Below are 23,929 nucleotides of genomic sequence, written 5' to 3'. Positions count from 1 at the left end.
ATACTCCCACCGGGTTGGGAAGTATTCTGTAATCAAATACATACATGTATTAATATGTATGAGTAAATGCGTAACTATCCTCACTGTGGGCTAATTACGTCTTTAAATGGCCCCACATCAGTTCATGTCAGGTCTTACCCCGATAAATCAGGTTTTGCTGTCAAACGATTTAGGAAAAAGAATATGGGTTTTCATAGCTTTTTGGAATTTGTACCTATAGCATGAAATGGGTTGTAGGCAGAAATATATGTGGAGTGAGATAGCTTTCTAATCTTTTCAGAACTTGTTCTCTAAGTTTTCATTAAAAAAAAAAAAAAAAGGAAACTCCTGGGTGGACCCACAGTATCAGAGACGCTCGGCCGAATGGGTTCTGGGGTAGTTCCTGGGTCCTCCTGCTATGGATCCGCTGACTCCCATGTCCTGCTGCCAGAATGGGTGCCTGAGGTGGTCACCGCTGCCAAATCAAGTGCCCGTCAAGCACAGCAAGGCCCGCTCGGGCTGCTTCCTCTCCGACTCACTGGCAGCTAGGTGGACAAGATGGTATGTGGGCAACTCTTCATGAAAAAAAGACAAGGCCACACACCTGTCATGGAATCCGAGTGTAACTGGTCACGTGTGTTTACCTAGAGGTTGCTTGGTATTTCAGTCAGTCAGTACCTGTTTGCTGGGACACTTGTGTGCCATGCATGGCCTTTGATGAACGTAATGTGGTTCTTGCTCAAGGTTGTGTGTTCTCTCTGGGGTACCGTGAGGGTACACCTCATACCAACTCCGGGCCATCTGTTTGCAGTCCTAGCCCCACCCCCACATCCCCCTCGCCGCCACTGCTTTTGGAGGGCTGTTCCCTTCACAGCATAGAGTATTGTGATGGGCAGAGGGTGCAAGACTACTCCGTATGGACTGGTGTTCGCAGGACTGATACGACTCCTGGCTGCACATTTTGGAAACCCCAGAGGTTGGCCAGATGGAAGGAGAGGATCTTTGTTGGGCCAGGACACCCTCCACAGGTATCCACAGTGCAGTGTTTTTTAGGTGGACCATAGAAGATGGTTCCGTGGTCACGGCACGCTGACATTATAGCGCGTCCCCTTTCCACGTAGGAAGCTGTCTTGTGCTGGGTGTCTTCTCACATCCTGGTTTTATCGGCCTTGTTTCATTGTACCTGTCCCTGGACCCAGAGGCCTGAGCAGGGGCTGCTCTCCCCACTGTCTGCCCCACTCCAAAGGTCCCTCAGCACTGCGTTGTCCTTCTGTCATTGGAGCGTGTGTCTTAAGTTCTACAAAACAGAAGCCACCCAAGGGTGCTGAGCGGAAGTCATCATTCTCCAGTGACCAGGGTCTTCGCAGCAGGGCTCGGGGGCCTGGCGTGTGGCCCACGTCTCGCACCTGATGAATTGCTCCCTCTTAGTCTCCTTGCTTGCAGGTTGGTGGCTTTACCATCTGCCCCTCGTCTGCTGTAAGTAACGCCCACGTGAAGCAGTGAGCGTGGCCACCACCCCCACGTTTGTGGGGCTCCGGCTGTTTGGCAGGCAGAGCCTGGTGCTTCCTATGGACTGTGAGCCTGACGGTGGCTGAGGTCCGGGCTTGCCAGAGCCACCGACTGGTGGGTGGTAGAATATGGGCTGGGGGCCCAGGGTCCTTGACGTCTGCCAGAGCACAAGTTCTGAGTCTGTGTGACAGCCGGGCTGTCTGTCAAGCTGGTCCTGGAGGGAGCAACGTCTCAAGCACATGCAGGTGGCAGTGGACTCCTGAGCTGCTTTGCACGGGGCATTGCTGGGGCGGGTGGGAGCTGAACACAGCCAGAGCTCAGCTTTCCGCTGCTCCACGTTGACGGTTTACAGTAACCAGCACCCCTCCAGGTTCTGCCTGCGGCGTGCAGGTGCCTGGAGTGGGACGCCATGGGGGGACGTCCCCCCGAGGAGGTCGCTGTGGGGTGCCCTGGCCTGCTCCTCTCTGGGCTCCCGCTGTCTGCATGGGGGCCTGTCCCTGTAAGACAGCCAGTGACCGTGTGTGTGTAGAATGTGGACTCTGCTGATTGACAACCCACTGAGGTCACTGAATGGGGGGTGTGCCCCTGGTGCTCACTGTCCTGGTGCTCGATGCCCTGTGCCACCCCGTGTCTGGGACCCTTTGTGGCTTCCCTGCCAGACTCTCGTCCCCATACACGTCCCTTGAAGAGTGGCGTCTGGGTGTTGACCAGTGTGTCTCTGGCTCGTGCATTGGAGCACCTGTCAGTGCTGGTCGGCCTTCTGCCCTCCCGCCTAGAGTTGCGCACTCATGTCCTGCGCCTAGTTTTGTTTAACTTAAAAACAATTTACATTGAGGTACTGATGTACAGTAAAACATGCAGAATTTAAGTGCTTTGACAGGTGCATGCACCTGTATAGCCAAACACCTGTCGAGATGAAGAACCAGGAGTCACCCCAGAAAGCCTCTCATGCCCCCCTACCCCCGCTTCCGGAACATTCCCTGGCATGCCGTGCTCACAGGGCCGGCACCGTGATTCTCACGTGCACTCTGTCCATTGCCGCAGTTTGTCCATCCACTCGCTGCTGACGACGTTTGGGTATTTGCATGGAGCTGTTATGAATAAGTCTGCCAAGAGTACTTTCTTACGTTTTTTGGGGCCTTATGCTTGCCTTTCTCTCGGGTAAAATACCTCAGTTGCCAAGCACCTTCCCTCAAACTCCGGTGCAGCCTGCACCCCAGCAGCACAGAGACCCTTCCCCCACAGTAGTGCCACCTGCACCCCAGCAGCGCAGAACCCCTTCTCCCTCCCCAGCAGTGGAGAGACCCTTCTTCGCACTCTTGCCAGCATGCACTGCCGTCTGTCATTTTCGTTGTGTCTGTTCGTGTGCGCGCGCACTCATGTCTACTTGTGATTGGATTTTCATTTGCCTGATGAAACCACATTGGACATTTTTCACCTGCTTATTAGAGTCATGTGTCTTTTGTGTGTAAAGTGTCCGTTCCAGTCTTTTTCCAATTTCTTACTGGCGGGAGTTGTGGGGGTTTCTTCTCCTGAACACAAGTCCTGTTTTTATATGACGCACACATGTGCTTGAGGAAGAGAGGCGGCCACGGGTGGGTCACTGCTGCCCCCACTGGGCTGCCCTGGAGCCGTGCTCAGCCTGGGCAGTCAGGTGTCTGTGCCTGGTTCCTGTTGCAGAACATACCCAGGGAAGTGACTGCACACTATGGTATCTTAGCGTGCATGGCCTGTCTTTCCCTGATTCGTTTTACTCGCTGTGTTGTTATTTTCACTTAAACTTAATTTTGAGATAACTGCAGACTTACGTGCAGTGGTTGGGAGTGACGCAGAGATCCCAGGACACTTCGCCCAATTCTCTCCATGGTGACATCTTGAAAGCTAGAGTGAGGTCACCTCCAGGATCTCGACATTGATACATTTAAGACACGGAAGTTCCCATCCCCACACGGGTCCCTCATGTCCTTTCCTAGGCACACTGTGCCCTGAAACCACTTATCTCCCCATTGCTCTAATTTTGTCCTTTGAAGAATGCCCCACGTGCTTGTGGAGTTGGCTCTCTTCACCCCCCACTTCCCACCCCACCCCGGCTCTGAGAGCCATCCAGGTGGGTATGTCCATAGTTTGTTCGGCACCAACTTTGCCCGCGAACGGAGTGAGCTGCTGGGGGCGCTGCCTCTTTAGGATGCCCGCCCCCGGGAGCAGGGCCACTTCTGTGGCCTCCTCTAACTCTGGCCACTTCCCTCGGCACCCTGGCTCCACACACAGTCACGTGGGGGTCGGGACTTCCACCCGTAACGTCTGGGGGACAGAGCTTGACCCAGTGTCTGAGTGGCCTGGCCAGCATTTGTACCGTGTGTTTACGTGCTTGTTCTCAGAGGTGTGTCGTGGTACGTCCCTGCAGTTTTGCTTGGTGTTTCTCTAAGGCTGCCATGTGCTTCTTCCGCCCGTCTCTCCTCATTGGTGAAGTGTCTCTGTGTCTTTTGCCTATTTTCTAATTGTATTTTTGTTGTTGCTGAGTTTAAGGGTTCTTCATGTACTGTAGATGTGAGTGCTCTGTCAGACTGTCTTAGTCAGCAGCCTGTCTTTCCACCCTCTAAACAGGGGCTTTTGCAAAGTTTTTAACACACTTGCCTGTGTGACTTGGCTTTGCTGCCGAGTCTAGGAACTCTGCCTCAATGTAAAGCAGGCAGATTTTCCCCTGTGCTTTTTTGTAAGTTTCCTAGCTTTACATTTGTACACTGAGTCCTTGTTGTAAGGTGTGGTATTTAGATCAAAAGCCCTTTTATCCATTGCCGAAGGATATCCAGTCGCTCCAGCACCATTTACTGCAAACGCCATCCTTCCTCCGTGGGACCACCTGGCATAGCTGTGTGGCTCTCTTCCTGGGATTTCTCTGTTTTGCTTCACTGATGTGTGAAGCCGCCCCTGCCCACACGTCTTCATTTGTGCAGCTGGAAGGCAGTCCTGAAACGGGCACGCTCTTGTCTCATTAGGAAATTTCAACAGTGCAGACCAGCGGGCCAAGTTACAGAACCCACGTCTGTGCCGCACCCCCCAGAACTAATCAGCATTGGCTCAGGCGTTGATTAACGGGACCTCACAGATACTGTCGGAAGTTGCGTGACCTCTGTCCTGCTGCGTTTCCTTCTCCAGAGGCAGCTGCCAGTGTGAATTTGGGCGTGCACCCTTGCTCTCCTTTGCCCCTTTGCCTGCCTGCGCCCCTGTCCGCAGCCCGTACAGAGCCTGCTCTTGGGCCGTCAAATGCAGTATGAACGGTAGAGTGCGCTCACGTCTGCTTTTCCCTTGGGATTCTGCTGCCGGGGCCTGTTCATCTGCCCAGTCCCCGTCCGACTGCCCGGTGCGCGTCAAGACTGTTCTGGGTGCTGGTGGCACAAATGTCAGTGACAGGGATGAAATTTCTGCCTCGCTGAGTTTACAGTCTGGTGGGAGGGACAGTAAACAGGTACCCAAACGAATGTGTGATACATTGTCACATATCAGAAAGTGTTAGGGAGGAGGAACAAAATTGGGGACAGGGAGTGGCTGGGATGGGGGTGACTCAGGGAGGGCCCTTCAGAGTGGGGCAGGAGCGCACAGCCTGAGCTGTGGGCGCGAGGGCATCCGCTCGTGTCCAGGGTGAGGGTGCCGTCGGGTCTGGTGAGTGGAAAGGCCGTGGGTGGTGACGGAAAGCCGAGCACCCGTGGCTACGGCTCAGCCACAGGGCCGGTCGGGGACCGCAGAGCGGTGCTGAGGTTACAGTCCTGGTCTCGAATTCTCAGTAGCGTCGTTGGGGTTGTCTGACTTCACAGTCGTATCATCTGCAGGTAAGACCGTTTTAGCTCTTCGTTCTTTGTCTTTTCCCAGCTTCCGTGCACTGACTGGGATGTCCCCCAGCAGCACGTTTACCTGCTGTGGTGCCGAGAGTGGGCACTTGCCTCGTCCGTCTCAGAAGGAAAGCTCATGCCAGCCAGAGGGTTCCATAGTTGCCACGTCTCAGATGGAAGACGTTTCTCTTGATCCCCAGTTTGCTGAGCTTTTTACTATTTTAAGAACTCATGAGTGGGCTTTGCATGTTGACAGGCTTTCTCTGTCTGGCGAGCCGGCGACTTCCCCGGTGCTGCTCACTGCTGCGCTCGGCGGCGCCTGGCGGTGGTGCTGCGGCAGCCGTGCCTTCCTGGGCAGGTCGCACGTGGCTGTGCTGTGTTGTCCTCACTCGGTTCTATCAGAATCGCTTTGCTGGTGTTTACTGAGGGTTTTTATGTCTGTGTTAATGAGTGATTTTGACCTGTAATTGTGGTTTTTTAACTTTATTGGGGTGACAGTTGTTAGTAAAATTACATAGATTTCAGGTGTACAATTCTGTATTACATTATCTGTAAATCCCATTGTGTGTTCACCACCCAGAATCAGTTCTCCTTCCATCACCATATATTTGATTCTCTTTGTAATTGTGTTTTTATTGTCTTCCCTCAAGCTTCAAAAAATGGTCTAGGAACTACTTTCTCCTCCTCTGTTGTAGAGATTTCGTACAAATTGTTCTGCTTTCTTAATGCTTGCTGGAACCCACCAGTGAAACCAGCCATTGGCTATGTCTGTCTCATGGATTTTCATTTATTTCTTTTCATCTATTTTTTTATATAGTTTAAATTTTTCACAGCTACGTTGCAGTACAAATGATCCACAAACTGCACACGTAGATGTCAAAACACTGTACGCACAGTGCACACACACCTTCGTGACTATGCCCGTAATCGAAATAGTTGGGCAAACCCATCACCTCCGCAACCCCCTTCCCCGGGACAACCTTTCCTTCTCATGCTCCACCCCCAGGCAACCACTGACCTGTTACTGCAGATTAGTTGTACTTTCTAGAGTTTTCTGTAAATGAAATCATAAGTTTGCCTTCTTTTTCCTGGCTCCTTTCCCTCAGCATGACTTTTTCTGGAGTGTGGAGTCCTCCGAGTCTGCAGGTCAGCAGGAGCCTGCGTTCTGTTTACTGCTGAGTCGTGTCTCACTTGGGCCACCGGGTGTGTCTGTTCACGTTTGATGGACACATGGGTCGTTCCCCGTTTGGGTAGGTACAGGTGACGCAGTACGATCAGCCGTATACCTGTCTTTATATGCAGGTGTGCCTTCGTTCTTCCTGGGGAGACACCTGGGAGCCTGACCACAGAAGTTGCCAGCTTGGTTTCCACAGCAGTCACGGTGGTTTACGTCCCCTCAGCAGTGGGCAAGCACCCATGCTACCCGTCCTCCAGCACCCGCAGGGCTCAGGCTCAATGCAGACGTTCCAATCGCATGTCCCGTGTGGGTGCTGCTGGAGAAGGTGTTTTCACATGCTGTTGCCACTTGCGTCTATTTGAAGTGTCTTTTCAGATATTTTAACATTCTTGTTGCTGAATTGTGGGTTTTGTTTGTATTTTCTGGACAGAAGTCCCTTATCCGGAATGTGACTTGCGACGTCCTGCTGGCGGCGGCCTTTTCAGCCTCCACAGCATGTTTCAGAAACAGAAGTGCTTCACTTTGATGAAACCCATTTCTCATTTTTGCATTTATGGGTCATATAGTTGTTATTGTTTCTGAAGTCTCTCTGCTTAACCCAACTTGTGTGGAAATACAGCTGGTTTTCGTACACTGTTCTGATACCCCACAGCCTTCCAAAAACTCATTTGTATCGTGGCTTTTGGGGTTCACAAAATTGTCACATACGCACTCAATATTGTCTGCAAAGAAAAATGTTTTTGCCTCTTCCTTTCCAATCTGGGTGCCTTTCTTTCTCTTTCTTGCCTGGCTGCCTGGCTGGGCGTCCAGTACGACACTGGATAGCAGTGGTGAGAACATGTGTCCTGCCTTATTTTTGGTCTTAGGCCCAGGCCCGCCCCCCTCCAGCACGGTGCTGCCCTTGAGCTTTCATGTGTCCTTTGTCAGGTCGAGCACGTTTCCTCCTCTTCCTCGTGTGTTGGCAGTTTTTAATTTCATGATGTAATTTTCCCTGTAGGAAGGTAGAAAAAGCTACACGAATTAAACCTAAAAACAACAGAATTACATTGCTTTTCAACTGTTAAACCAACTCTGCTTAGTCATGATGTGTCATCATTTTTTATCTATTGTTGGGTTTGATGTGCTAACATTTTAATTTATTTAACATTAAGGGTTTGTTAAACATTCTTTGTTCTACGTCCATGTGTGATGTCACTCTGCACTTTCAGTGCCCTCTTCTCTCTCCCACATTGGGGCGAGGCTGTCAGGTGCTGGTAAGTTGCCCCGTCGGTCTCTTGCTGTCTTCTGATCAGTCTGGCTAGAATTTATCAGTTTCGTTGATTTGTTTTCAGAACTGGCTTTGGCTTTGCTGATTTTCTCCACTTTTCCCTTCATTGATCTCTGTTCCTGCCTCTGAGTCAGGATAATTAAAAACTGGCATTACATAAATCGGAGCCACTATTTTTGCAGAAAACAAATTGCTGTCTACAAGTCCAGTTTGTATTTTCCTTGGTAAAGATATTTTAAAAGCTTGATGTTGAGTAAAATCATAGCACTGAACTGACATGTGTGATTTCCTAATTTTCAGGAGGGTTTGCATTTGTGTATGAAGCTCAAGACCTGGGAAGTGGCCGAGAGTACGCGCTAAAGGTAAGGCAGGACGTCCACGTTTTATCGGGCTCCAGGTTGGTTTGAAAGGAAATCTCAAAGTGACAGTGTTCTGAGGGATTTATCCGTGTTACTTTGTTGGTTTCTTTTTTCCAGTCTGTGTGTCCTCTTGTCTCTTCTGATGGTGAGAAGCCATCAGAGTTTTAGGGGACTTTAAAGCTGTGGTGTCTGACTTTGGGGTGAGGACTAGGGGCGCTGCCTGGGGAGAAAGTGACCTCACAGTGCCGAAACTGCACAGTCAGGGCAGGAGTTTAAAAGCCACTCGTGTAAAGGACGTGTCCACAGTGTACCCATTAATAGAGGGTCACATGGTGGGACAGCGGGAGGGGGCGTCTGGGCTACCTGGGGTACTGGCCTCAGAGATTCTGGGCTTGTTTGGGGGTGGTGCAACGCCCAGTCTTGGCCGTGGAGTTGGGTGGGCCCAGCTTTGTCCTTGGCCTTGGCCGTGGAGTGGGGTGGGCCCAGCTTTGACCTTGGCCTTGGCCATGGAGTGGTGGGCCTGGCCTTGCCCTTGGCCATGGAGTGGGTGGGCCCAACCTTGGCCGTGGAGTGGGGTGGGCCTGGCCTCGGCCTTGGTCTTGGCTGTGGAGTGGGGTGGGCCCGGCCTTGGCCGTGGAGTGGGGTGGGCCGGCCTTGGCCGTGGAGTGGGGTGGGCCCGGTCTTGGCTGTGGAGTGGGGTGGGCCCGGAACTGGCCTTGGAGTGGGTGGACCCAGCCTTGGCCTTGGCCGTGGAGTGGTATGGGTCCAGCCGTGGCATGTGGCTGAGCTGTAAGGTCCCCACTTTGACTTGGGACCAAGATGTGGCCCTCCTTTCTGCGTCTTCTTTTCTTTCACTGTCTTTACTCTAGCCTATTTGGAGGAAGGCTCCTATTTTTTGTTTTTCTTGTGTCCTTGAGAGGTGCTGACCATGTGTGTGCTCTTTCCCGGTGCAGAGACTGCTGTCCAGTGAAGAGGAGAAGAGCAGAGCCATCATTCAGGAAGTTTGTTTCATGGTATCCTTTTCCCGGACAGAGCCGTAGGCAGGCCAGCCTCAGGCTGTGGCCGCCAGCCACCCTGCGAGCTTCTTTCTACTAGAATTGGCCTTTTGCTTTCCCTGGATTTATCTGTGTGCTGCTTCTAGTAAAAAGGAGGTTTTTCCTCATTCTTCACTCCCAGAGCTGCAGTAAGACTCCATGGTTGTGGGAATGGACATGTGGGTCCTACCCCAAGGTCTCCATGCCCAGGGGATTGGCTGCTGTGCCCTGGCCATCACCAGGGCCCCTCACTGCCTCTGTCACTTCTCCTGGCCCGCCGCCCAGCTGTCCCTTTGGCCCTGCCCGGAGCGCTCGGGCTAGGGCTGCGTGCTCGGGTGGTGGACTGTGGAGCTCCTTGCTTGCTCTTCATGCTGGCACGTGTTCTCCCTGAGCTGGGGTCTGCCCTTCGCGGCCAGAATCTGTGTTCACGTCTCTCGAAGCTCTGTCCCTGTGAGCCCGCTGGCCACCTCCGCCCTTAGGTGCTCACCTCACTTGTCCACTCCCCACGGCCGCTCTGCTGCTGCGCTGCCTGGCCTGTGGTCAGCATGGGCCTGGCCCCATCCCCCACTTCTGCACACCCTCTTCCCTCAGCCTCCCTCTGCCTCTCTGGTTGCCCCCGTTCTCTCTCTGACCATCCTGCTCGGAGACTGTCAGGTCCTTCCACACACTGTTAGGACAGTCACTTTTTAGTGTCTTGCACGCATCTGTTTTACGTGTGCAGGTGTGCGCATTGTCCTTTAACGAGACACCTGCAGAAAAAGCTGTCTGGCCACCCCAACATTGTCCAGTTTTGTTCTGCAGCGTCAATAGGGAAAGAGGAGTCGGACACTGGGCAGGCCGAGTTCCTGCTGCTGACAGAGCTCTGCAAAGGTAACGTCCCACTGGGACAGCCCCTAACACTGCCGGCGGCCCCGAAAGCTCTGTTGTGGGGGACCAGAGCAGCAGCTGCCTGGGCCCCTGAGGGCATGTGACCAAAGCAGGGCGAGGCGCTCACTGTGCTCTGGAGGGTATGGGGGTGTGGGGGGTGGGGGGGTGTGGGCACTGCCTCCCACTGAGTTTCCAGGGCGGAGAGGTCCACACGAGGGGCCACAGTGGTGGCCAAGGGGTGGAAGAGGCAGGCGGGGCTCGGTCTTGTGTGTGTCTGTGGTGGCCCCGCAGTGCTGGGTTCACGGTCTCAGGGGGTGACGGGTGCTGGCGTGGCTGTCACGGGACAGGAGTGGAGGCAGGACTCATACGGCCTGCACAGGGGCCACCGTGTCGTCACAGGGAGCTTCCTCGTCAGCCAGAGCCCAGGCGCCTCCTTGGGAGGGGCTGTCACTGAGGAGCTGGAGACAGTGTAGCTGGCAGGGAGGTGAGCGCTGTGGGCAGGAGGCGAGGGCAGCTGGGGGGCGGGATCCTCACCTCTGTGAGGGCAGAAGGTGGACATGAGCTGCAAAGTGCTCGGCGGGCACTATGGAGCCACCTGTGCCACTCCTGGTGCCGCGTCCCCTCACAGAGCAGCCGCGCAGGTGCCAGCTCCACAGCTCTGCTGGAGCCGCGGTCATCCATGTGCGGTGCTCTCTGTTGCCATTGCCTCTTCTTACAGAGACCGCGCTTGTGCGGTGCCCGGCAGTGTGCCCTAGACTAGCTCTTCCTTTCCGGAAGACTCGCTGCGCAGCTTGTCCACACTCCCTGCTTGCTCTCAGAGGCTCACGGTGTCTGCGGGTCGGAACCTCCAGGTCCTTCCCCAGCCCCTGCAGGACACACGCCGTGTTGACCAGGTTGCGTGTCCGGCACTGAGCGTGGCGTCCCTGTGGACAGGATCAGCAGGGGCTTGTTGGGTCAGGGTGTGCGGCACTCGAGGCCCTGCTCTGCACACCTGGGGCGGCAGGATGAGGCCACCCGTGGCTTCCCGTACGTCCTGCTGGTGATGGGGGTGCCTCTGCCGTTGGCCACGAGTGGGGCCTGCTTGTGCCTGAGGCTCAGACGCTTTTGTGTCTCTTTGGTTTTGGGTTTCAGAAGGCTGTGGGTTCAGCTAGACCTGTGTGATCCATTTCACAAGTGAGGCCGTGCACTGATGGAAGTGTCAGGAGTAGGGCCTGGCGCTGGCAGCTCACAGCGCTCGCCCACGTGGGCGGCGCCTCCCTGTGACAGGCAACCTCGAGGAACACTGCCCAGGACCGCCAGTCTGGGGGCGGCGTGTGAGGCTGGGGGCTACATGCCTGAGCTGCTCAGGCTAGCTCAGGGGTTCCCGGCATCGGTGGGGAGGGCAGTGTGGTGGAGTTTTTGGGAAGGGGGAGGGCGTGGGTGCCGGCTCTACTGAAGGAGGGCCTTGGGGGGACTCCTGGGAGCCCACCCTCAGCGGTCTCTCACCCCTTCCTGGTGGCCCTCATGCCTCACCCCATCTTGCCCTCCGCAGTGCCCTTTCCGGCCCCCCTGCCACCTACGGAATGGTTATTTGTGGAAATAATCATTCTCTCTGTACCAGAGGCCAGTGACATGGACGTTGTGAGTCCCCCTCTGTGCACCACCAGCTCATCGGCCCTCCCACAGCCAGTCTGACGGTCACTTTGTCACTCAGGCCCTCTTGAGGGTCGGGGCAAAGCCTGTGAGGCAGGTGTGGCTGGGAGAGGGGACAGCGGCTGGTCCAGGGGGCTGAGAGCGTGGCAGGTGCTGGAGACATGAACTTGGGTCTCCAGCAGAGAGTGTGGTCATGGAGGGGCCTTGGCTGGGGCCAGTCACAGGAGGTCTGGGTGTCCCTGGGCGACGTGGGGAGCCCCGGGAGGGGCCCAGAGCCTCTGTGCTGTCAGCACACACTTGTCCCGCGTGCGGGCTGTGCGGCAGTGGGCAGTGCGTGTTCACTGAGGTCATGCTGGCGGGAAATGAGTGACTGTTTTGCAAGAGCCAGTTGCAAAGATGGGCGTGTTTGTGGTTTCTTGTAGCTGCCGTGTCACTGACACCCTGTGGTCGGAGGTCTGTGTGTGTGTGGGCCACATCCGCGGTGGCTGTTCCCTCCCGAGCAGCCTCGGTCCCTTCCCCTGCGCCCGCGGGTCAGCGCTGGGGGCTCTGGTGATGCGAGTTTAATTGTCTCTTAGGGCAGCTGGTGGAGTTTTTGAGGAAAAGCGAACCCAGAGGGCCGCTGTCGTGTGACACTGTCCTGAAGATTTTTTACCAGACGTGCAGAGCGGTGCAACACATGCACAGGCAGAAGCCACCCATCATCCACAGAGACCTCAAGGTACCCTCCCCCCCACCCACCCCCCAGCTGCCTGTGGCCAGCGAGGCTCCAGTGGCTTTGCCGGCTGATGTCAGACCAGTGTGGGAGCTTCGTAACTTGAAGTGGCTTTTCCAGAAGCTTCTTGCTGGAAGCAGTGAGAGGACTCTATGCGTGTCACCCAACTGCTGATGCAGACACCTTGCTCCCCGCTGCCTGGTCTTGGGGCTCCTCCCTGCTCCCCTTAGCCCCCCAATATTTCTGGGCTGCAGTTCCATTCTTCCATGTCATGGGATGGAGGAAAGTGCCTCTTCCTCAGGACGCTCGGGCCACTGCGTGTCCACTCCCCGTCCCTGGAGTGACGCCCCTGCATGTGTGGCCGTGCCTGTCCTTCACTGCAGCGTTTGCTGTCCTGAGGCTGCAGTGCTATCGCCAGGAGTGCTTCTGGGCCGCGCTGCACCCTGGTCTCGGCCGGAGGGGCAGAGTGCCGCCGGACCCCCGCGCCACAGGCTTCCCGGCCTGGAGCTGCCCTTCTCTTCCAGCCTACTGGCTGGGGGCACCTTACGGGCAGTGATTACGCTTTTTCCTAGTTATTAATGAAGTTAAATGCTTTTTGCTGTTTACAGTCATTAGTATCTTTTTCAGTGAGCTTTGTTTTTTTGCTCTTTTTTCTGTTTTTTTGTCTGTTGTATTGTTTTTGATTAATCAGAGTGTTTTGTATGTCTCTACAGGAGTTTTCTTTGCGTTATGTATGCTGCACATACTTCCCCTGGTGTATGGCCTAGTTTTTCTTCCCCCTATTGTGTCTTTGAAAAACCCGAGACTTGGGAAATGGTCCAGGTCCCACGGAGCTTGTACACCAGCTCGGCCCATGTCTCAGGCCAGAGCAGCCTCTCGTCCTACTTGCCGGGGCAGGTGGTTTCTGCTGAAACGGGCAAGCAGACCCCAAGCCGCTGCACTCGCAGGGGCTTGTGCACACAGCTCTGGGAAAACAAGGCTGTTTCTTACAGAATAAATACCATCACGGCTCAGCAGGATTGAGACACTCCAGAACTGCCTCACGGCCGGTCCTGGCTTCCCCCAAGGGTGGTCTCCTAAACCTCGCTGCTGTGGGACTTGCCCTTCTTGGGCGCCTGGTGGGATTGGCACTGGCACCCTGTTGTGGGGTGGCCTCGTCATTAACTTGAACCTCTGACCAGCCGGGCCTTTCTCTTTTGTCCCCTGAACCCAAGAGACTGGTTTAAGGCGACCAGTTGGCAGGCTCCCCATTGCAGACACCTGTGGGATCAGGGCCCCCACCCGGGACCCCTGCCCGGGACGCCGTGCCTGCAGAGCTGTGAGGGGTGCTTGGGGAGCACCTGGGCCACAGTGGTGATGTGAGTGGAGGCCCCCCTCTGCCTCCTGGGTGCACCTCCTCTGTCAGCCGGAGGCTGCTGGGTTGTTGCACCATGAGCGCTGTTCTGACTTACGTGTTGCATGTGTGCGCGTTTGCGCGCGCGCGCCGCAGTGTCCTGTCCTCAAGGAAAGGGAAACACAGGGAGAATGAAGTTACAGGGCCCGTGTTTGTGAGCTTGGTCTGGGTTTGCCTCCCTCCTCTCCGTGCCTCCTGTGCGCTAGGGACCGAGGCAGTCGCCTCCCTCAGGTGTCCCCACGGCTGTCTGGGCCCGACCCGTGGCTCCAGGATGCGTTTTTTGTGCTGGGCATTTTGCTCAGCGCTGTGGTTTTTTTGTTTTGTTTTGTTTTTTAAAGATTTTATTGGGGAAGGGGAACAGGACTTTATTGGGGAACAGTGTGTACTTCCAGGACTTTTCCAAGTCAAGTTGTTGTCCTTTCAGTCTTAGTTGTGGAGGGCGCAGCTCAGCTCCAGGTCCAGTTGCCGTTGCTAGTTGCAGGGGGCACAGCCCACCATCCCTTGTGGTAGTAGATCCGGCAACCTTGTGGTTGAGAGGACGTGCTCCAACCAACTGAGCCATCTGGCCACCCGGGGGCTGAGCAGCAGCTCATTGACTTCATTCTAGTTGTGGAGGGTGCAGCTCGCTGGCCCATGTGGGAATCGAACCAGCAGCCCATTGCCCAGAACTCGTGCTCTAACCCACTGAGCAACGCGCCCGCCCTGCCCTGTGGTTTTGAGGCTCGCCCGCCTTTTGTGCACAGTCAGCAGCGTGGGCGCCTTGAGGTCCCTGCTTCCCCGTTGGTGGTGAGCAGTACCGCCCTGAGCCTCCGGACGTCCGTGTCCCTAGCACGGCAGAAGGTGTTGGCGCCTCTGTGTGGACGTCCCCACCAGCAGCACGTGCTGGTCCCTGTGCCAGCCCTGGGTGTGGGCAGCAGATCGTGTGGTTTTAGTGACGTTTTCCTGTTATGAGCGAAGCTTATTGGAGTTTGCATTTCCTATTCGGGGGGTGCCTGTGGGTGCTGGCCTGCTTTTCTGCTGAGTTGTTCCGTGGCTCCTCCCCGAGGCCCCGTGTTGGGTCCCCGCGAGGCCTACTTGCACTGTCGGTGGCCAGTGTCTGCAGAGGGCGCTCCTTTCCCATGAGTCACCTCCAGCGTCTGTCCTGAAGGTCTGTGCTCTGCTCTGCATTCAGGCCAGGGCCTCCCATTCCCTGCAGCTGTCCTGCTCTCCAGCACCTCGGCTGGACGGCTGTCCTCGCCCTGCACGCGGCTCCCTGGGACGCCTGTGGGCCCTGGGCCGGGTGCTGGTCCCCAGTCCCCTACCTGGAGCTGCACAGCAAGCTCACGTCTGCCTCTCCAGGGTCACCTGACTCTTCTTGGCTCTTTGTGTCTCCATATGAATTTTGGAATCAGTTTGTCAGGTTCCATCCAAAAAACTTTTGGGAATTTGATTGGGATTGCCTTGACTCTCCCCAGAGCTGGGGTCCACAGATTTTCTCCCTGAAGGGTCAGACTTCAAATGTTCCAGCCATGTGATAGCCACAGGCTGTTGGAGCAGGTGTGGGCTGCCCGCACACCTGTCGTGACAGGTATACTACTGGCCCTTAGACTTTTCCCAGCCACTTCAATACGCAGAGCCATTCTCAGGCTGTGGGCCTGCACGCGCAGGGCGGTTGGCTCCTGTCCACTGCCAACCTGCTCTCCAGTGTGGTCTACTTCCCTGCTTATTGGGGGTTTTAAAAATGTATCTCAATTATTTAGCTTTCTGCATAGGATGTCTTTGTGTCTCTTTTGTTAGATTTCTTCCTAGTTTCTTGATATATTTGATGATTTTTAAACACTTCGTTATTTTTTTGTTGTTTTTTGATTTCTCTGAAGGCTTTTATTGTATACCCTATGTTATTAATTGGAGTTACCTTTGGTTTATGGTTGGTTTTAACTTCCTTCTGTTTTTCTGACGTACCCTTTTTAAAAGTACATGTACTGATTTTGATCAGAAAAGACCTGCGTTTCCCCTTGCCAGCCGCTCTGTGAGCCCCTCCCCGGGGCCAAGCTGTGTCTGCTCCCCAAGTTCATGAGGGCCATTTTCTGAAATTTTGCAGGTTGAAAACTTGTTGCTGAGTAACCAGGGGACCATTAAGCTGTGTGACTTTGGCAGTGCCACGACCGTATCGCACTTCCCCGACTACAGCTGGAGCGCCCAGAAGCGGGCGCTGGTAGAGGAAGAGGTGAGCCCTGGCCTGGCCCCGCCCGCAGCATTGCACACGGCACCGCCAGGGCAGCCTGCAGGTGCGTCCCCGTGTGGGACCTGTGTCCTCTGGGCACCACCCTACAAGTTCGACTCTGGGTGGAGGGTCTGTGCCATCCATCCATCGGGCTGCGGGACGTGACGTGTTCAGCAGACGGTCACTGCACAGTGGTGCGGGGCCAAGAACCTGCAGCTTGAGGGCTTCATGTGGACGCTCCTCCCCATATCCGGGCTGCATACTGTCGCCGACCTTGTCTCCCTCCGAGGGTCTTGGGTCCGCCTGCCTAAGCTGAGCGGGAGGGCAGTTTTGGGAAGGGCCTGTTCTCGGCCCGCGCCCACTTTCGAGCGTGTTCTTGTTTATGTCTGAGGGGTTGGTTGCAGGAGTCATCTGTGCGTCTGGACACAGGCCCGCTGTCGGCGCTGGGTGTCACGTGTGTCGCCCAGCCTGTGGCTGACCTCTTCCTCTAGCAGGTCTTCAAGTGCACGTGTCGGTCGCACTGTTGACCGTTCCCATGGGGCATCTAGGCCGTAAGCTTGGCATTTGTGCATTTGCTATGCGCTGGCGGCAGGCGGCTCTCGCCATGCTGTGCCCGTCAGCAGTCATCTGTCACACGCCCCGCCCTGCAGACACGCCTCTCAGCTTTCTCTGCCTCTCCCATTCCTGAAGACTCTTTTAGAAGAGTGCTTGCCTCCATACATGCAAGTGGCCCGCCTCATGCAGCTGGCCTGGGGCCGCCCTGGACGCACTCCTGTCAGGTGAACACACAGCTGAGGTGTCTGTAGTGAGCGCGTTGGCATGGCTGCTTTAGCAGGCGCTGGACACCAAGTGAGGCAGGTGGACACAGGCGGCCAGAGGGGCAAGGAGGGGCAAGCAGCCTGAGGCTTTTCTGGAACGCGGTGGGATGGAAGTGAGCGGACAGTGTGTTTGGGAAAGCGTGGGCATCAATGCACAATGAAAACAGTGCACGCAGGTGACTTTCCTCTGAAATGTGTGCGTTTCCAGATCACCAGGAACACAACACCCATGTATAGGACACCGGAAATAGTGGACTTGTACTCGAACTTCCCAATCAGCGAGAAGCAGGACATCTGGGTGAGGCCCACTGCCTGTGTGTGGCTCCAGGGCGGGCTGCGCGGGTGGGCGCCAGGCCCTCGGCCACACGTCTGGCCTGCCGACAGCTCAGGAAGCCACGTTCCTTTTGGCTTCCCTTCCTGTTCCTTGTTGCTTAATTTTTTTAAGAGTCGCTGTGGCTGGTTAGAGGAGACGGATGAGTAGACCCTGGGTGGGTGTCAGTGTGGAGTGGACGCAGCACGGGTCCTTCCGGACGTCCTGCTGCTCCGCTGACACAGGAACACCTGCTGTCCGGCCAGAGCCCCTGCAGAGGGGCTGCGCATTCACGAAGCCACGGGTCACATGGCAGACCCTGGGCATGCGCACGGCTGCAGCTCCGTGCTGGCTGGGGCTGGCTAGAGTGCAGTCCGGCATCGGTGGGCTGGGCGTTATGCCTTGTTGGGCTCCTTTGGTGACCTGCCCCCTCCCTGGCCTCCCTAAGAGCAGGGACAATGGTACAACAACCCTAGACCTCCTTGAGCCCCACGCCTCGAGGCTCATAGTCCTGACTGTGCTCACGGGCGTGAATCAGACCAGGTGTGGCTCAGCCACGGGCAGGCAGAGATTGAGCCTGGCCTGTCCCCTCGAGGGCCTGCGAAGGGCCGGCCCTCACCTCCGTGCCCCCGCAGGCCCTGGGCTGCATCTTGTACCTGCTGTGCTTCCGGCAGCACCCTTTTGAGGATGGAGCGAAGCTGCGAATAGTGAACGGGAAGTACTCGATCCCGCCTGACGACACTCGGTACTGCGTGTTCCACGACCTCATCCGTAAGTCCTAGGTTTGACGGCCGTCCGCGTGGGCATTTCCTGGGGTGCCCGCCATCGCCCCCTGTGACTAGACGGTGCTGTGAACGGCTCGTTTTGATAAATGTCCTCCATTTCATTGTCATCATTCCCTCACTTGCTTCTAAAATCAGTCATGGAAGTAAAACGAGGGGCCTTGTGGGTGCGTCACCTCTGCCAGGACGGGGCGCTGGGCTGCTGGGCCACTGAGCACGTGCTGCCTCCACTGTAGGCGCCACGCTGCAGGTGAACCCAGAGGAGCGGCTGTCCGTCACGGAGCTGGTGAACCAGCTGCAGGAGATTGCGGCTGCCAGGAACGTGAACCCCAAGTCGCCCGTCACCGAGGTAGGTCTCCCAGGCGTCGCTCCAAGTGCGTGGCCGAGGCCCCGCCTACAGTAAGGCTGACGCAGCTCTTGGGGAGCTCGCGCCTGCTGTGCCCGGAGGAGCCGCCTGCCTGCCCGCCTGGGGTGCCTGACCCTAGTGCCCCTGGGCGCAGGGTCAGCGGACAAGAAGCGTGTGCTCTGGGTCCTGGGAGTCGGGGAACAAAGTGGCTGTGGGGCTCCCGCCTGCGAAGCAGGTGATTCTGCACTGAACAGCGCTGAGCGCCTGTCCTTGTCCCCATGCCTGGGGCCCCCAGTGGGAGGTGGAAACAATTGGCGTGTCGGCGGCCTCCAGTGTGAGGAGGGGGCAGCGGGAGAGCGTGTGTGCGGCAGCTCCCACGGCAGGGCTAGCCGGTGTCAGCTGGTGTGGAGCATCTTCCCTGGCATGTTACCGTCACTGCGTGTGTGCCGCTGGGAGCTCTCCACAGGGTGGCAGTAGTGCCGCTGGACAGACGCAGGCCGCTGGGCAGTGGGCTCCTGACACCTTCTGGTCTTAGTGCTTCTCGAACCTGGGACCGTGCTGTAAGCATTAGACCCCTGATTGGGGGTCTCGTGCCCCGGGCAGTGAAGTCGCTGTCCCCACAAGGGGCAGACGTGGCCCCAGAGGGTGAACACAGGGACCAAACCTGAAACTCAGGAACAGCCATGTTAGGATGGGGCCGCGCCACTCAGTGGGATGCAGGGGACGTTGCCACCTACGCGTCCTTGACAGCGTGGCCTCAAAGACTGTGTGACGTGTGGGTGTCACAGTGGTCACAGCGGAAGATGTTTCATTCCTGTCAGCAACGAGAACAAATCGATGGTACTGAGGACATGTGAAGAGGCCAGCTCGGCCCGGTGGCTGTAAGCTGCCTTAGCGTGCAGAGCCCTGGCTGCCTGCTGGGTCACACACACACACGGACTCTCCTGCCTTCCGAACTTCATGTGACAGGACGTGAGCTCAACACCAGAAGTACCTTTTAAAACCCCATGGGACTGAAGCACAGCTCTGAGTAACGTACAGGGCTGGCGGAGGACACGGTCTGTAGGCACTCAGCAGGCTGCAGCCAGTGCTTGAGCGGGGCTGGGCGGGCAGCCGGCCCGTGTGCCAGGGTGGAGCTGTGCCCAGGGCCCGGGCAGTGCTGGTCTCTCAGTGCACAGCCGGGCACTCGGGGTCTGCAGCTGCCTCCTGCACGTGGAGATGCTCACTGACTGACAGACCTTGTGAGCGGAGCCTCGTGGCCGGTGTGACGGCCCTTCAGTGCAGGGGGACTGTGTACAGGCACGAGAAGCTCCTCCCTCGGATGTGGCGATAACGCGGATGGCGAGGGGAGCCCGCCGTCACTGCGCACTGGCTTTCCCATGGCGTGGAGTGGTGTGCACTGGCCCTGACGTGTGGGACTGAGTCCTTGCCCTTTGCACCCTCGCAGCTTCTGGAACAGAATGGAGGTTATGGGAATGCCGCCCCGCCCCCACCCGGGGGCCCCACGAGCAGCGGCTGCCGTGCAGGTGAGTGTCTACCCGCACCCGCCCTGTGTTCTGGGGCTGCCGCACCTGCCGTGTGTTGGGCACCTGGATGCTGCTGTCCTGGGCCATTTGGTTTTGGCCCGGCAACCAGAGAGGCTGCCCATTCTGGGGCCCCAGGAACCCTCAGCAATCCCTGAGCTCAGCCGTGGTGACACTCCGGGCCACAGTTCAGGACCAGGAACAAGGGAAGAGGTGTAAGCGCCAGTCCTATACCTGTGCTATCGGGCTGGCACTCGTTCTCTGAGGCTCCTCTGACGCTGGGAGCCGAGCCCTGGCTCCAGGTTACAGGGCTGTTGTGGCCACACACCATCATTTGCCCACGTGGCCAGAGGCCTGGCTGATGTGGGTGACCTTGGCCCAGCCTGACAAGGGCTCCTTGCAGGGTGGGTCCGGTGACCGTGAGGGCCGGGGCACTGGCAGGGGGCGTGGGGAAATAGAGCGTTGAGCTGGGAAGCGGGGCTGCAGGGGCCTGCGTCTGCAGGTGCACAAGCTGGGGCCCCTCCAGACGGTAAGGACATAGCCCTGGTAGGAGAGGTGGCCCGGCACCCCTCACGGTCGGGCCTTGTTTGGTGACTGACCACACCCCTCATCCCATGTAGGTCAGGGTGCCCAGTGTTGGCACAAAGTGCTGTGTCTTGCAGCAGCCCTCAGCCTGGGCTTTGCATCCACGCCCAGGCTCGTTCCGGAACGCCATGCCAGGATGCGCTTCTCTGCCACGTCCCCATCCATTGGCCACCTCTCTCTTTAGGGTATGGGGACCAGCTCCCAGGTCTTCCTCCACCTCTGTTTCCCAGCAGCTGGCCGCCTCTGGCCCTGGGCGCCTCCCTGGCTGCCCAGCATGTGCGGCTGCCTGCACTGCCCTGGGGGTGGATTCTCAGGGTGCCGAGGCAAGACCACACTACACGTGTGCTCCTACTGCATAAGCACTAGGACATGGTTGCATTTCAGTGGTTGCCTGGCAGCCCGAGAGTGACTGGTCCCTGGTCCCGGCTGTAACCCAGCCATGCCGTGTCCAGTGTTGCTGCGTTGGTCACAGAGGCTGTGGCAGAGACTGCAGGCCATCCTTGGGCACAGACGCAGTGCGTGGATCACACCTGCCTCTTGTCACCGTGACTTCACCAGGGCCACATCCTGGGGCCCTGGTTTGGGACCCCTCTTTCTCTGCCATCTCTGTTCACATCCAGCTGGACCCCTGGAGCTATGGCCAGGAGGCTGGGCTCCTTTCCAGGGCCCCACCCCTGCACGTGGGCAGCTGGCTGGACACATACCCACACTCGAGGTCCTGCCATGCAACCTTTCTGTGCCCAGCTGGGGCCATCTGCCCGGCCCCACTCCTGTGCCCTATGTTCCTGTGTCCCCTTGCCGTAGGGATAGAGGCTGTCTTACTTTTGCCGGGCCTCTCAGCACGCATGTGTGCGGTGTTGGGGTCCCCTGGCGTGCAGGAATGCTGAGAGTGTGTTGATTGAACATCCCGGAGACGGCTGGTGGGCTGCCAGCACCCATAGGCTCGGCACGTGTCATCAAGGCCCAGCTTGCGTCATTGGGGCCCGGTTTGCATTATCGAGCCCAGCTCTGCCCTTGCGAGCCACCTGGGTTTGCACATTGTAGGTGCTGGTTTCATGCCTGTGCTTGCGTGTGGTGCGCAGACGGTTGGAGTTGCCAGGAGGTGTGGCTCATCACAGGTTCTGGGGATCAGGCTCTGGCCCCAGCCATGACGTGAGGCCCATCTCTGCTTGCAGGCTTGGTGGTTGCTGAGTACGACCAGCCCTACGGAGGGCTGCTGGACATCCTGCGCGGGGGCACCGGGCGCCTGCTCACAAACATCAAGGACACCTCCTCGAAGGTTATCCAGTCCGTCGCCAGGTGAGGCGGGTGCACGCGGCGCAGGTCTCAGGCGACAGCATGCCGTTGCTCTGGCATGGATATTTCCCAGTCTTGGGCACTGCCCCGCCTCCAAATCTGACAGGACCCTGCCCGTGGCAAGCCCCATTTCCACCCCCGCCGTGGACGGACTGGGTGCAGAGCAGAGCCTCATTGGCATTGCTGTGGGGTAGTGTCACCTTCGCCAAAGGGTCCTGTCCATGGAGACCATGATCCCCACCTCAGCATCCCTCTTGCTATGACGACACCCCTCATATTTGCGCTGCTTCCTTTCTGTGATGTGGAGAGAATGGGGCAGTCGTGGGGCACAGGGCACCTCGCTAACAAATGTGAGGTCACTCAGATGTGGGCTGGGTGCATGAAGCCGTGTATGAGCAGACTGTTGGGCGTGTGTGTGTCTGCGCACGGCAGGCCTGCCCACGGCCCCCGTCCTCGCCTGGGAGCCCTGTAGGCTGGCCCAGCTCTCCAGCAGTGCCGGCCACTGCAGAGGTGGCTGCATCAGCATGAGGCCATCACTCCCTGTTCTGGCTGTTCCAGGAACCGTGCGCGGGAGCTGAGCCCATTGTCTTTGATGTGTCACATCCGCTCAGCCCAGGGATGAGAACACCTGTGCCTTTGGTTGTGAGCACCACGTTCCACTGACTTGTGGAAACTTCTTGGCCTCGTTTTTCTTGTGTGCCACGATCATTCTGTGTCCCCACCTGTGTCGGCCACATCATGTTGACTGAAAACGAACACCGACTAGATGTTTTGTCATCAGAAAGGATTTATTCGGGAAAAGAGAGGCTTGCAAGCCAGTGCATGCAGACGTGGCAAGCCATGAACCCTCCGACCTGCGTGCCAAGACGGAGGGAAGGAAATAAGGGGAAGGAGTTAGAGCCCTAGGGCTTCGCTATAAATGGAGTTCTCAGTTCTCGCGCTCGCTCTTGCTCTCGCTCTCGTGCTTGCTCTCACTCAAGGGACCGTGCGCAGCCAGGATCTCCTCCTATACGCCCTGACTCCGCCCACAGGCTCTCCCACTGATTGTTTTCGGGGAGAGTTCCGTCCAATTTTATCAGTAGGTAAAGGCGTGCGTGCTTATGCGTGAGTGTGTGCATGTGTGTGAGCTCCTGTTCTGTCCTGGTGCGGACGTGGCCCCAGTCCCTGCAGCCTCGGCACTGTGGTGTGGGGACGCATACTTCCCTCCTTTTTCCTTCCTTCCCAAGAACATCGGCTGTTTTTCCTCAACTGTTCCTTGGGGTGAATTCTAGAATAAATGTGTTCAATTGCCTGCGTGATTACTTAGGATGTTGCGTTTTATCCATTTTCTGACCAGATTAGGGACAGTCCATCTCCATGGTGCAGATTCTAGACTCCAGCAGGGACGTGTCCCCAGGCCTGTGGGCTTCCTTCCTGTCCTCCCTGATGTCTGCTGTCTGCCCTTGGAGCAGCCAGCCTGCACAGGCTGTCTCTGAGACGTCGCCTGGAGCTGGCGGGACCTCCCTGCCCAGGCCATGTGGTGCGGGGGGGGGTGGGGGTGGGCGCTCCATACTGCTCTGCCCAGCTCAGTCCAATGAGAACTCCCTAATTAGACCCAAGTGAGTGGAGACATACCCCAAATTTGTGTCTGGGGGAATTAATAAAGTCTCAGTCTTCACTTAATCTGTGAATTTATTGCAATGCAAATAAAAATTCCGATATTGTTTCCACAGATTTTGATACTAAAATTCATGTTACCCAGAATCACCAGCGGTATTTTAAAATGTAAGAACAATAGAGGATGAACCCTGTTATGTACATATATCAGTTCTTTTCAAATATCAGTCTTGGTACAAGTGGAGTTGTTAAACTGACGACTGACACACTTGTGTGGGACAGGTGTGAAGCAAATGAAAATACTGGGCCAATTAGTGAACGATGCTGAGACCGTGAGTATCTATATGGAACAAGCATTAGATCCCCATCTAATAACAGCCAAGTATGTTAGTTCTGATTAGTTACAAGATTTAATTGTGAAAAGCAGTTTTTTTGGGGAAAATTAATAAATACAGAGGGAGACTTTTATAGTACTAGATTGAGGAGGATTTTTTAAGTAAGGCCAAACATACATAAGCCATGGAGGAAGTGATTGATAAATTTAATTTAAAATAAAAATGATCTATTCCTCAGAAAACCCCACATTTCTTTAAAATAACAAAAAGATACAGCATTGATCGGGAGTAAATATGTTTAAATTCTATGACTCACAAAGGAATAGTGTATTATGTACAGTGAATTATGAAAATTAATAGAAAGGTAAAAATGCTTGAA

General features: G+C 56.3%; 1 protein-coding gene across 5 annotated transcripts in view; it reads left to right on the top strand.

The window, feature by feature from the left end:
- GAK (cyclin G associated kinase) overlaps window positions 1-23,929 on the top strand; it is a 53,132-nt gene that overhangs the window by 2,031 nt on the left and 27,172 nt on the right. For 2 of the 5 annotated variants that reach the window (XM_019712471.2, XM_019712469.2), the window contains exons 2-11: window positions 8,060-8,121; window positions 9,072-9,131; window positions 9,908-10,022; window positions 12,227-12,369; window positions 15,837-15,962; window positions 16,986-17,075; window positions 17,723-17,858; window positions 18,106-18,218; window positions 19,663-19,741; window positions 21,499-21,622. In XM_019712471.2, coding sequence (XP_019568030.2) covers window positions 8,060-8,121; window positions 9,072-9,131; window positions 9,908-10,022; window positions 12,227-12,369; window positions 15,837-15,962; window positions 16,986-17,075; window positions 17,723-17,858; window positions 18,106-18,218; window positions 19,663-19,741; window positions 21,499-21,622 — 1,048 coding nt within the window. Of the gene's footprint in view, window positions 1-6,461; window positions 6,566-8,059; window positions 8,122-9,071; window positions 9,132-9,907; window positions 10,023-12,226; window positions 12,370-15,836; window positions 16,024-16,985; window positions 17,076-17,722; window positions 17,859-18,105; window positions 18,219-19,662; window positions 19,742-21,498; window positions 21,623-23,929 lie in introns of those variants that run through there. The other 3 variants (XM_074319945.1, XM_019712472.2, XM_074319955.1) reach the window with 3 other exon arrangements.

The sequence above is a fragment of the Rhinolophus sinicus genome, linkage group LG02 (genome assembly GCF_036562045.2).
Source record: "Rhinolophus sinicus isolate RSC01 linkage group LG02, ASM3656204v1, whole genome shotgun sequence".
Classification (NCBI taxonomy): domain Eukaryota; kingdom Metazoa; phylum Chordata; class Mammalia; order Chiroptera; family Rhinolophidae; genus Rhinolophus; species Rhinolophus sinicus.
The sequence above is the reverse complement of the archived record's forward strand: the minus strand, read 5'-3'. Positions and strand labels throughout refer to the sequence as shown.